Source organism: Telmatherina bonti (assembly GCF_933228915.1).
Source record: "Telmatherina bonti genome assembly, chromosome: 13".
NCBI classification, from domain to species: domain Eukaryota; kingdom Metazoa; phylum Chordata; class Actinopteri; order Atheriniformes; family Telmatherinidae; genus Telmatherina; species Telmatherina bonti.
This window is the reverse complement of record NC_136611.1, coordinates 13,570,569-13,584,205: the sequence shown is the minus strand read 5'-3', so window position 1 is coordinate 13,584,205 and position 13,637 is coordinate 13,570,569. Positions and strand designations below refer to the sequence as shown.

Below are 13,637 nucleotides of genomic sequence, written 5' to 3'. Positions count from 1 at the left end.
TGTAGTAAGGTAATAATGCGTCTCCGAGTTAGTTCATAAGTTTACAAAAGCTTTTAAATTAGTTTAATATTACCAAATAACATAGACAACTTTACAAGACGGAGATAACATGCATAAACAAAGTTTAACAGTCAGTATTGTCGCACAACGTGTCATTCGTCATCGAAATATTTTAAATAGCCTATTTTGTCTTTTGTTCTTGAGCAACTGTAACTAGTAGAAACAGTTCGAATATAAACTTCTGTTCATAAATAATGTTTTATGCTCAGTTAACTCCTACGGCATTACTGGAGCCGTTTTAAAAGAGTTTTTCTTTAATCTTTTTTTCTTGTTCTTTTTTCTATTTTAACAACCAAAAGTGAACAAAATCGTGGTGTAATGCACAAGCTATCCGTCCTCCCACTGACCTTTTGCAAATTCTAGCTGTCCAGAATAAACAGAGGTAAGACCATAAAGCGCATAGAATATTGTTCTATTATTCAACCACTGGGTGCCAGCAATAAGCTATGTAAGGGGGAGCTGCTCTCCAGTTTGTATTGTAGGTTTTATAGTTATAATAATTCAATGGGGAGTGTTAAAGCGGAAGCGGAAGCTTGCTTTATTGTTCCTTTTATTGGCATTAGTAGGAAAGTAACATTTCATCGTGATAGATTTCTGTAAGGGTCCCCATGATGCAGTGATCCCAGACCATTTCCCATATTATCAAAATAACTAAAGTGAGAGTTTAATCAATTTATACACTGGCAAGAGGAATGCTAAATTTACCACAAAACCATAAAATGTAAAAGGAGAAGAGCTTTTAGAATTTGCAGTACTTGCTAAACCAGAAAAGACTGAATGTGAAAGTATGTATAAAGTGTAAAAACAATATATGTCAAATTAAGGTGTATTAAAAACCCTGTCACGAGTTCTGTTTTTGTCTTGAGAATAGCTTTTCAATATTTTAATTGAAATATCCACTGAAGATATTCACCCATATAGATAAAGAGAGAACATTATGATGAGTGTAGTATATATTGTATTATGTCTATTCTAAAAAGTTTGTGACACTCTATAAAATGTCATTGAGAGCTGAACACAATTATTTGCAAATCTCAAAAACCAATCATTTAATGAAAATAAAATATGCTTGAAGAGACATTTAGCTACTTCTTGAAAAAGAAACTCATCTTGACTGGAAGACAAATACCTCAAAAAGTTCAGAGCAGGAGAAACCACCTAAAGAAAATTCTCATGGTTGAGCATAGATATGTTTTTTAACATATTGGTTAACAAGTTAAGTTTATTATTACATTATGTTTCTATTTACATTTTACAAATACAACATTTCTTGGTATCAGGGTGATGATACATGGTGCATTTCTCTGTTGTCAAAGGGTAGAAACAGGAACAGTAACACAAGTACTTGGAGTATCACAGTTAACACTATAAGTATCTATAGAAGTTGTTACGAGTATTATTTTGTAGCAGATGTTTTATTTCGGATCTCTGTTCAGGAGGTGCACTTAGTAAAAGATCCCAGGAGCCGAAGTGACTCATCCTGGTGCAAAAGGTTGAGAGAACAGCAAGGAGATGCTGCTGATCCTGGTGTTGCTGCTCTGCTGTATTTCCTCAGCACTGACCTGCCTGCAGTGTGACCACACGATCCAACTCCTGCATGAGGATTTCATCCTTTCTGCTCCAACTGTTAAAGACCAAATTGAACTGAAACAGATTTGTGACCATGCCTATGTAACCTACAAGACGACCAGCCAGGAACGAAAGGGGGTTATTGGTGGGCTCTTGCAACCTGTATTTATCATGATGTCTCTAACTATTGCCTCCAGGTATCCTGACTTTTTTCTCACTGTCTAGATCCCACCACTCTGTACCGAGCCAAAACTGAGTATCAGAGTGAATTCGATCGCTTCTTGAAAGTTAAACCCACTGGTAAGGAAAAAAAAACATATGTGAGTCTTCCAAATGATTAGAGATGTTGATGCAACCTTAGGGAAATGGGATGCACCAAAACACTGAGACAATTTTAATTATTTTCTTGTATCACAGATTGAATATTTATTTACAAATTAGTAAAAAAAAAACAAAAAAAAACCAACAACACATGTTTCTGCCAGACTATAACAAATCATGCTTTCATTTAAAAGGCTCTGTAACATACGAAGCCATTCAGATCATGGAGAAAGGCAGGAAGATCTTAGAGAAGCACTTGGATGCTTTCATCCATGATGGTAATCAATGTGAATAACAGTGTTCTGCCCCTGTATGAAGCGGGGCACTTTGTGCTAGTCAGTGCTGTGCATAGGTTTCAGGTCATTTGTCTTCCCTTCCTCAGGACTGTGCCCCAACAAGTGTGGTAAGCTTTTTCTGTCTGATCTTTCTGCTCGTATGTCTTCATGCAAGCCATACTGAATACAAGTTGCATGTTTACAGGGTGTGTCTGTTCTTGTACTTGTTTGGTTGTCAGGGTTGCTCAAAAGAAGAGTAATGGACTGCTCCTCTTGCCAGTACAAAATACACATCTGTCCGTCTCCATCAGGCCAGCAGGACTGTGGTGGTATATTTTTTATTTGTTTGTTTGTGTGAGTGGTGTGATTGAGTGGGCAAATGAAAGGATTAAAAGGGCTCCTTCATGCAGTCCTGACCAGTAATAAATAAGATATTACACTGTGTTATTTGTTATCAGCGCCAAATGGCATTATTTGTCTTTGACATAATGGAAGAATTTTGCTCCACTTTTCTTCACAACTTTGCTTCAGTTCATTGAATTTTGCAGACATTGTTTTACCCACAATTCTCTCTAAGATAGATTGTGATTATTATCCTGCTACATGACCCACTTTCTGCCAAGCTTTAGCTGTGTGACAGATGGGATCACATTTGACTCTAGAAAACATTAATCTAAACAGGAGTTCATGTATAACTTACTAACTGCAACGTTTAGATCATGTGGTTGTAAGAGAAGCCCACTTTACCATTGCTGACGACAAGGAGAAAGGACTACCAGGCAGTAGGCAGCTGGATATAGGGATTAAGGTTTATTAAGGGAAACCAAAGGCAGTGACGGCCAAGTAACCAACCATGACAGTCCATCAGTCATTGCATAAATCGTTACACTGATCATACTGTTAGTTAGACGTACTGTTTTACCAACAGTATGCAACCAGGAGACAGTATGAACATTTCTGTCATACAGTTATGAATCAGCACCTGTCATGTTTGGGATGATCTTGTGTTGATTCTGTCCAAAAGTCTCTTTCTCTGCATTATTTCCAACCATCTCCACTTTAGTCTCATCTGTCCAAAAGACACTGATTTAGAAGTTCTAGGGTTTGCTTTAATATCCAAAATTTCTAGATGGAGTAACTTTCCAAACCTAACTCTGGCTTTCATGTTCTTTCATAGAGAAGAAGCTTTCTGCTCAAACCTACGCCAAGGACTTTAAAAAGTTCCTGGATCTAAAACTGTGATCCAGATTACCAAAATTAAATCAGTTGTTCCTTTTTACATTTCCAGCAACACCTGAAAACTTCATGAAAATCTGTCTCACACTTTTTGAGTTATCTTCGGTACAAACAGACAGTTAAATGCTGGGAAAACCATGATCTCCTTGGCAGAGGTAATAAACAATTAAATAAAAAAATAGATATTAAATTAAAAAAAAAAATACATAGAGATTATTAAAAAGCAGTACTCAAAATAGGATTATGCTATTAAAAAAAACACCCAAATTAAAATGACTAAAATAGAATAAAAACAAAACAAAATATGATTGTTCAATAAACTAACTAAGAAGAAATAAGATCATATATTTTGAAATGCTAATGCAAGAGAACAATCAATCTTTTTCTAATCGCAGTGTTGTTAAATGTTTTACTTGATAGATGTGGCCTGAGATGCTTTTCTTGTGTGTTTTTTATTGTACATTCTGACCTTGGTATGAACTAATGGAGATTTGCATCCCAGGAAAAACAAATAACTGTCTCGAACGTTTTCCTGTTTTGAGTAATCTTGTTTTATTGCAGAGGGATAAAATGTGTAGATACTTTTATCAAGGCCTTATAAACTGTCAAAACCTCTACTTCCATAGAGGTACTCACTCTTTATGATAATCAATTAATCGAGTTAATTTAATCAGCAGTATCTACTTGACCTCTTAACTACTGGAGAAGAAATCAGCGTGTATTTAGTTGTTTACAAACTGCTTATTCATTTTAGCTAAAATTCTAATAAACAGACAATGATGTGTTATATTTCATATATGTGGTTGTGTTCACCTATTTCTGAATCCTATTAAGAATCAGATCTCTTTATTTTGATTTCATAGCTTTTATCTTACTTTTCTTGTAATTCCATATCCTGTCCTGTTAAAACCTTAGAATGAAAGGAGAGTGTTTTCTGTTTCACATAACTGTGGTGGGAGTGTGTTCTTCTTCAGAGTACATAGATACATGTCACGAGTGTAGAAATGTGTTCTTAAGTGTGGAAGTGCTGCATGTCCATGTGCCAGGCTAATGAAAAAGATTATTCAAATAATCCAGCGGTAAACAAATGGAGGAGCTCCTGTTCTGCTTCTTTCTTTTCTTGTTCCAGAGTACCCGATACAGGCTGAGGAGGGAGGCCAGGCAGTGTTGAACTGTTTTCTTCCATGGCATCGTCTTCTGTTGGGACAACCAGAATATTACTACTCCTGGGCCCCGAGACTGCCAGGAACAAAAAAGGTTTCCCTCACCTTTATTTACAGTCTAGTAGAAAAAATAATTATTTTTAATCTGCATAATCCCAGCCCCATTTGGTACAATACATTTAGCTGGGTCGTTTTTATTTTATGCCAGCTTTGCACACACTAACTTTAATCCATCACTTGCAAATTTGTATAAACAGCTGGATGGAAGTGACTTCACTGCCTTGGTGGTGACACATGACTCATCTGTGGTCTTAAATCAGCTACATGTGGACGAACAGGGAACCTACTGCTGCTCTCTGAAAGACCAAAACGGAACCATCTTCTATAAAGTCACTTTCCTACTCACAGGTTGTCACGCTCTCAGACACATCACCACTAATAAGACTTCCAGTTGAGGTGATTTGAAGCATTTGTCCAGCTGCTTTGGCTTAACAGACATTTATCATATTTTCCAGCCCTGTTGTCTTTTAAGATAAACATTTTCAAATTATTTATAATTGTCTAATGAAGACTACAAAATTAAGATTTTTTTCAATGCAGGATATTTATTCAAAAGTAGAAACACAGGTTCATTTTAAAATGAATTCATTTTATTTTTTTTAAACATAAACCTCTATTCATTTGATGGCTTTGTTGTATTACATCATAAATTTTTACATTTTTAATTTTTATTGTTATTATTGGTTAAATTTTTAACTTTACTTTCAACTGTAATATATCCACCACATGCATAAACTCACAAAAAAGAGGTTTGATTCCAGCATGACCACCTTATGCCTTCAGCTCTAACAAATGCCTTCATATGGTTCTTTAGACTAATATTAAATAATCTCTCTGTCCCGTTCTTCTACTTCTTCATAGTTACTCCTTTACCTCACCAGACTCACAGACCCTTCGTCACTCTGCCCTCACTCCCTCATGGAGACAACTACTCACCTTTTCAACCTACAGAGGACCTGTTGGTGCCAGTCATCGCCATGGTTACAGCACTGAGCCTTGCAGTGAGCGTGGGCCTCACATTTGTCCTGGGGTGAGAAACAGCAAGTGGGTGGAGGGGAGGAAAAAAACAGCATGAGAGGTTTGCAAAATAGGTGGAGGCTAAAGCCGTAATATGGTATGACAGACAAAGTCATTCAAGATAAAAAAAAAAAAAAAAAAAAAAAAGAAAACAATATTGTGATTATGAAATAATGATTCATTAGGATGGCTGAATGCATTTAAATTAAAAACACCATGATTTTTTTCCCCTGAAAGTATCATCACTTTTTCCAGGAAGTGATGTAAACATAAAAAAAAAAATAAAAAAAAAACATTAGCAGGTATCAGCCTAGATACTTTAAGGGCACACAATGAGCAGCATACCGTTTATTAACTTTCAGAGTTACTTTAAGGGTCTATTTTTGTTTGATTTTGTCTGTAGAATGATGATGTATCGACAGAGAGCAGCAAAGGAACTGAGAACAAATAGAAAGGAAGGAAAATATACGGAGGACACGGTGTGACGAATGTAGCCATATACAGTAATTTCCTTCTCAAAAGGCAGGAAAAAAGTTTTCTCACTTCACCTTGTACATTTTACCTTGCCATCAAATAAACTTCCTATGATGAAGTGTTGTGTCATTTTTTATGAAATGACATGGCATGGAGGCAAAAATACTTTAAAAATAAATAAAACTCAGTGAGACAAAGCAGAACACAATACAGTTATTTCTGTTGATATTTAACAGCATGAATCTGAACAATGTATATGCCACAGGGGATTTACAGTATGAATGACAACAAAAACTCCCCAGAAACCTCTCAGCTTGCTGTACTCACCAGAACACATCAGTGTTCTGACCCCAACAGGAACACGTTGAATGAAGAGATGCTGTTGTCACATGGGCATTTAAAAGAGGAAGCAGGGATAAGGTAAATCTCATGGATTACAGTGTTTTTTCTGAGATTAATAACCCCAGCCATCCAATTAATCCCAGATAATCCCCCTGTTGGGAAGGAGGAGGCAAAAGCAAGCAGCAGATGTTTTCATCAGAGGTTCTATTGATGTTTAGTTACTCGTATAATCATTTAGAGATAGTGCGCAAGGTTGCTGCAGTATAAGTAATGCTGCTGTAACCATGAAGTCACAGGTTTCTTACAAACAATGTGATTACACAATGTGCCATCAAAATGCAGGACAAACAAGTCATGAAGAGTCATTATGACAGAGCTTGTCATATGTGAACACAAAATTCTTTCTGATGTCAATTTCCAGTAGAATAACTGTGTAAAAATATAATCAACAAATTGATGCCTCATTCTACATTATGCCAGAAAAGTGGTTTAAATATACATCTAAAAATGAAATTGAAATTCGTTAGTTGACATTATGTGAATCACTACTACCAGGAAATCACCATGTAAGTCATGAATCACGTTACAGGTTTTTTAAGGGAAATTTCTGACCAAACCTTGAGCCAGGTGGGTTATGAGCTATGACAACAGCAACAAAGGTTGAGAGAATACAGTGTGGTAGTGGGTATGGGTGGAAGATGAGGTTTACATGATGGTGACAGGATGTATGTGCAGTGCTGCTTCCTGTGGGGCTTGCTGACATGGGGGGGGGGGCGCGAATGCTATAAAAAATAAAACGATAACACTCTTTAAAACACCCACAAACAGAAATTCTCATGTCACAGTCATTCCAACTGAGCTCACCTCAGTTCACTGTGGGTTTACATGAGTGTGTTTAAAGCTAAAGTAAAGGTTGAGGGTACAGTAAATGCATGCTCAGCTGCCTCTCTGACAGCTGTGATGAACTGCATAGCAAAGTGTGTGTGTGCGTGTGTGTGTGTGTGTGTGTGTGTGTACTGCAGTGGACTGAAATTACAACCTAAACAGTTAGAGGGAAAGACAAAATGGTTGTGGTGCTGAAAGAGAGGCAGCCAGCGGTTGAGAGGGAAAGAGGAGAAGTGGGAACTTAAAGAAAGTGGGAGTTAGAGGTTTGAGTGGGAGACGTTTGTGGTAAGGCAGAGCAATTTGAATGTGGCTTGTGAGGAAATGAGGACAAAGACGTCAGATTATGCGCCCTACCCCATGCACCACACCAACATCCTCTCCAACTCCCACTTGATAAATAAATACACATAACTTTTTTCTTTGATATTCATAAAACCATTGAAGTAGTAAGTAGAAAAAAATCTAGAAATAATATCTGTAATAACAAGAGCTGTTGTAACTTTAACTGAAAAAAAAAAACTGATGCACGATGTATCAAAGAGGAAAAAACAAAGAAAGTGGTCTTTTATCACAAAAATCTTTAATAAATGTTTCCCTAATGATAGAAAATGATTTGTCCCAGTTTAATCATGATTGCAGCATTTCTAACTAATGATTTTTTTTTTATTTGAAATTATTTAAGATAAGATAAATGAAAGATTCAAGACATAAAAAGACATAATCACTTCATGCTGAAAATTCAATAATACCCTCTATTTTTATGCTTTATTTTTTATTGTCCATAATTATGCTAGAACAAAATATATTTAGATAAAAGCAGCTCCAACAGCTGTACAGTTTTAGGAAATTACTTAAGAGATTTTTTAACCTTTGTTTAACCAGACAAGTCATGAAGAATGCATTATTTAATATACCACCCTATCACATGTTTTGTTTTTATTATTATTACTAATATGGCTTAAAATGATGTGTATGTTGATTCATGTATGTAAAGTGCCCTGTGACAACATTGTTGTGAAGTGGTGGTATACATATAAAGCTATATTGAATTGAAATAATAATATTATTAAGTGGGATTGTATAAAGTAGTTATTTTATGGGAACTTTTTTCAGCTTTAGTTTGTCATCCTCTGACAAAAATATAAATAGGAATATCTGTCACTAGCATTTTTGTTATTCACACAAGTTACAACTGTGAGTAGTTTAGCAGATTACTCTTAAAATCTCTTTATTAAACAAAATGAATTGTGTTTTTATGGTGTTTTTATGCCTTGCAACCATATTTGCATTGATGGGGCAGTTCTTTAATACAGATGTTGGTTTTTTTTTTGTTGTTGTTTTTTTAATATTATGCAAGAGTAAAAACAAAATTTGTTTCTGACACTTTATCAATGCAAGCTTTGACGCTCTCTGAAGATGAAGACCCTGAGGGAAACAAAAATATAGAGGTAAATGTGAGATTTTATCTTTAATCTGTAAGAAGCGAAAACACTGAAACATTCCTGCAGCTGCTGAAAGAAGTGAAGGGTTAATTTGACCCATTTGGCAAAAACTCAGTATTTGCCATTTCCTCTGAAGTAACGGTTTCAGCAGGGAGAAGCAGGCTTCTAACTAGAAGCATAACGTCATTCAACACAAAAAACACGGGATAACCCCAGATACCACGTGCACAGTAGGAAAATCAGGTTTGACGTCAGTGTCCAAATGAGGAGTGTTGGGGTGACCATATATGGCAGTTCCTGCTCTGACGACAATCTTTTCGTGGAAAACAGGGCGGGGCCACGGAGGTCCCGCCCATCTCGCTGCTGTTATCAATGAACGAGTGAAACTGAATCTAAAGCGGATTTTAGCCGACCTGACGGGGAGTTGAGGTACTCTCCGAATCATTTAGATTTTTCTTTAATTATAAATTATTTATTAATATCTGCTTCAGAAATTGAAAAAATAAAACATTAACTTTTTTTGAAATTATAAAGATTTAAAAAAAAAAAAAAAAAAAAAACCTCACTTTTTTAATTTTTAAAAAAAATCAATAATACTTCAACGATGACTTCCAGCAGTGAACCACTGGAAATAACTGGCAACGAGCTGGTCCACATACTCAGGACCCCCCGAGACCAGTACATGTCTGACGGGTGTGTGATACTGGACTGTAGACCCTTCCTCGATTTCACTATGGCGCATATCTGCGAGTCCCGAAACGTCAACTGGAACTCCATGCTACGACGTAGATCCAAGAGTTCAGTGGTGGCCCTGGAGTGGCTCATCCCAGACAAGACGCTCCTGGGCCGGCTCCGGTGCGGGGGCTTCTCCCCGGTGGTGGTGGTGGACGACAGAAGCTGCAAGCTGGCTGATCTGAAGTCAGAGAGCGTCGCCCAGATGCTGCTCACCGCCCTGCAGAACGAAGTCCAGGCGCAGATCTGCTTTCTGCAAGGTAACATGTGCAATCTCATTTTTACCGAAGAACGGGTTGAAACTTCAAATGAACTAGACTTATAAATCCGTTTGTGCTCCTATAGACCTGTGAATTATTTAATCCAAATGAACAGCTAAAATGAGATGTTATTTGAAAATATGCAAGCCTCATAGGCTACTTTTTTGTATTGTACAGTGACCTATTTGAACTAATGCATTGTGACCTCCATTTAGGTGGATTTGAGGGATTTTCAGAAACCTTTCCAGAGCTTTGTTACAGTTCCGCCAGCAATCACCTCTCTACAACAGAACCAGAACCACCAGTGACAGGCCGGTTAACTCCAGCATATGATCGGGTAAATATGAACCCATATTTATATCCAACTGAGTAATGCATCACAAAGACTTTATTGTTTTTTTTTTTGTTGTTGTTTTTTTTCCCAACCAAGGTTTAACTTACAATGATTAATCTTGATTTTTAATTTGCAGGATGGTCCAGTGGAGCTGCTGCCCTTCCTGTATTTGGGTAGTGCCATCCACTCCTCCCGCAGAGAGACACTTGCAGCTGCAGGTATCACAGCTGTGCTCAACGTCTCCTCCACCTGTCCCAACTTCTATGAGAGCGAGCTTCAGTATCTGCAACTAAATGTAGAGGATACTCTGGCTGAAGATATCAGAGCCTGCTTTAATACAGCCATCAACTTCATTGGTGAGCCCCTTCATTTTGAGCATAGTATAAACTTAAAATGAGAGCAGTGTTTATTTGCTTATTGAAATGGCAGTCCAAAGTTCAAGAAAGTTTAAAAGAACTCAAAGCAAATTGGCTTCATTTTAAGTGAAATGCCAAAAAACATTTATAAGCATCTTATGCATCATAATCCTTTTTTTTGTGTTTTATCTTTGATTTATGGACAAACAGTGCAATAATCTGGTTACAAAACAACTGGATTATGCAGGACAAGTTGTAAAAGAGGCATATTAAGTTTCATGTGTTGCTTGTTTTCATTCATTTTGTCTTGCGAAGGTTTAGAATAGAGGAGGACTGAGTCAGATTAACTGCAGTTTCAGTGAATGTTAATAATCACAGCCTTATTTCTGGGGGATTTGCAATTCAAGCTTTCTACATATATCTGTTTGTCAACCACTATCACTCATGTGAAACGGAGCAAAATATACTAATCCTTCTTCCTCTTTGTGTGTTTGTTTTCCGGTCCCACCCACAGATTCTGTGAAGCTGAGTGGCGGTCGAGTGCTGGTGCACTGTCAGGCAGGCATCTCTCGCTCAGCCACCATCTGTCTGGCCTACCTCATGCACACGCAACGTGTCCGGCTGGAGGAGGCTTTTGACTTTGTGAAACAGCGGCGGCACATCATCTCCCCCAATCTGGCTTTCATGGGACAACTGCTGCAGTTTGAGACTGACATTCTTTGTCAGGGATGAAGACCAAATGTATTAAGGGAATTTTACTTGGTCAGCTCTTCCTCCATGGCTTTGTGCTGACCTCAGACTATTATCAAGACTGAAATTAATTGTGCAAATGTTCTGTTTGCACTATTGAAACTAGAACATATCAGAAGGGTGTATTATATGGATTCAGAGAAAACCTGCTTGTGACATTGGTATTTTGGACTGCTTCTTTAAGAAAGCAGAAAAATGTGTTGCTAAAGCATCCAACAGCAGTAGGCAACACCAAACCCCCTCTTTAATAATCACACTATGAAAAACTGATTCTGAGCCAGCAAGTTAAAGCAGCTACAAGGTCATTTCCCTGCAGATTTTCACTTGAGGGAAAACCTGGTTACACGTTTTTGTGAGTGTGTGTATGTGTGACAGAGTGCCATTTTGTTTGACTTATGTGCCTGTTCATTTGTAAGGGCTGTTTCATTTTTAATACAGAATCCATTCACAGCTGCTGCCACTGTGACATGACATCAACACTGTGTTTAGGTACCTAAAGCAATACGGGGAGGACTCTCAAATTTCAGCATTGAAATAATTTTAAACAAAAACGATAAAGAAAGAAAGAAAAGCACTAACATTGGGCGTCTAATTGATCTATATGTGAGATACATTACATTCAAGGTTGTTTTTATAATGTAAATAAGATTTTTATTTATTGTTTCAAGATTTGTTATGAAGGTTTTACTGTTACAGTTGTCTGTTACTGCACTTTACACCTGCAAGTTTTATCCTGTTTCTGTTGATTTTCCACTAAAATAAAAACTTGCCAGCGATCACATATCTATTTATTTTGTGTAATCATTTCATAGACAATGGAACTACACTCCTCACCTATTGTGCCTTAGAAAACAGGATCATTAAGTGGTCTGTTCCTCTCCCCCTTGAGAATGATAATCACAGTTAACATACAATGTAGTACTCTAGATGTGTGTTGCAGTGCTTTTGCAGAGTGCATTGCAAATGCATGATTTTACATAGTGACCCTGCTGTTTGTGCACTCTCTGCTGCTGATTCAGAAGGTATTAAAACCGCATATTGCTGAGTATTCTGGAGGATAATCCTGCACAGAGTGGGCGTTACAGTCTGAAGTCCCGTTGACCTCAACAACCACTGACATAAAAACGCACATCCGCTTACTTGAGTTTTGTGTGAACCGCTTTGGACATGTGACAGGGAGTTTGGCAAAAAATATGCACTTTAGTGATCAGGAAGTTTAGAAAGTCCAAATCTCTGATTTATGTCCTTTTGAGCTGATGACTGGAGTGGAGAATCATTCCAGTGGACCAAACATACAAGTAAATATCTATCTCCATGTTGTAAATCACATGCGGATTTGGCCTTTTTAAAAAAAAAAAAACAGCTTCTAGTTGCTCATTTAGTCAGATAGCAAATGGAATATCCCTGAAAGTAACTTTAAACACAAGTCACACATCAGCATTTAGTTGTGTAATTAATATCTGGATTATTTTGTAAAATCCAATGACCAAACAGTAGTTGTCAAAGAGTTACCTCTAGTCTAAATAAACAACTCCTGCTCATCTGTATTTATGCCATCCGCGCTTCTATGTTAAACTTAGTTTAAAAAAAAAACTATTTTCCCAACTAGACCAACATGTAGAATATTTATGACTGACTTTTTCCATTCTTTCACCACAGTTTTCCAGACAAAGGGCGACAGGATGCCCCTTAAACACATCAGGTTTTTAGTGAAGACGTAGACTGAGCTTTGACTAAAACTCAGGCAGACTGAGTTTGTTCTGGTTTTTTGGCTTTTTAGACCTTAGCAGTTTCTTTTTAAAACTTGTCACATTAAATTGAACTAATTTTAACAGATATTTCCTTAAGTCTAACTCTGACCTTCAACATGTTGCCCCTTTTGTGCAAAACTATTCTACATATATGACACAGAGATCCATACTAAGTTGAGTATGGATCTCACACACACACACACACACACACACACACACACACACACACACACACACACACACACACACACACACACACACACACACACACACACACACGTATTGATAATTGCATGTGTGTATTCAAACACAAGCATTGTTAATAATCAAAGCATTTTCTTTTACTTTAAGCAGAAACACAGATTTGTCCCAAATCATTTCAAAAGTCACACATTTTTTTCTATATACCTCTGTTAATTTTTTAAAATGTTGTTTTTATGTAAAGAAGAAACAGGACAAGAGACAGAGTTTAAGATAATTATTAGATTACTTTCCATGCATATAGCACACATATAAGTCCCCTGTATATGCTTCTTGATCATATCACATCTCCTGGCTTTTGCTGATACAGTCCTGGGTGGTCATTCACATCTGTGGTATGTAAACATCC

The 13,637-nt window shown here is 37.1% G+C and overlaps 2 protein-coding genes across 2 annotated transcripts; both read left to right on the top strand.

Annotated features, from left to right (window-relative positions):
• Nucleotides 1-1,572: 1,572 nt before the first annotated feature.
• izumo1 (izumo sperm-oocyte fusion 1) lies at nucleotides 1,573-6,186 on the top strand (the record flags this gene model as incomplete). The annotated part of the gene is made up of 9 exons (XM_079251619.1): nucleotides 1,573-1,774; nucleotides 1,855-1,929; nucleotides 2,145-2,228; nucleotides 2,333-2,353; nucleotides 2,465-2,554; nucleotides 4,591-4,718; nucleotides 4,882-5,032; nucleotides 5,546-5,714; nucleotides 6,105-6,186. The coding sequence occupies 9 exons, from the start codon at nucleotides 1,573-1,575 to the stop codon at nucleotides 6,184-6,186; spliced, it is 1,002 nt and encodes a 333-aa protein (XP_079107745.1).
• Nucleotides 6,187-9,448: 3,262 nt separating this feature from the next.
• dusp2 (dual specificity phosphatase 2) lies at nucleotides 9,449-11,258 on the top strand (the record flags this gene model as incomplete). The annotated part of the gene is made up of 4 exons (XM_079250903.1): nucleotides 9,449-9,836; nucleotides 10,052-10,173; nucleotides 10,307-10,526; nucleotides 11,041-11,258. The coding sequence occupies 4 exons, from the start codon at nucleotides 9,449-9,451 to the stop codon at nucleotides 11,256-11,258; spliced, it is 948 nt and encodes a 315-aa protein (XP_079107029.1).
• Between the last annotated feature and the right edge of the window lie 2,379 nt (nucleotides 11,259-13,637).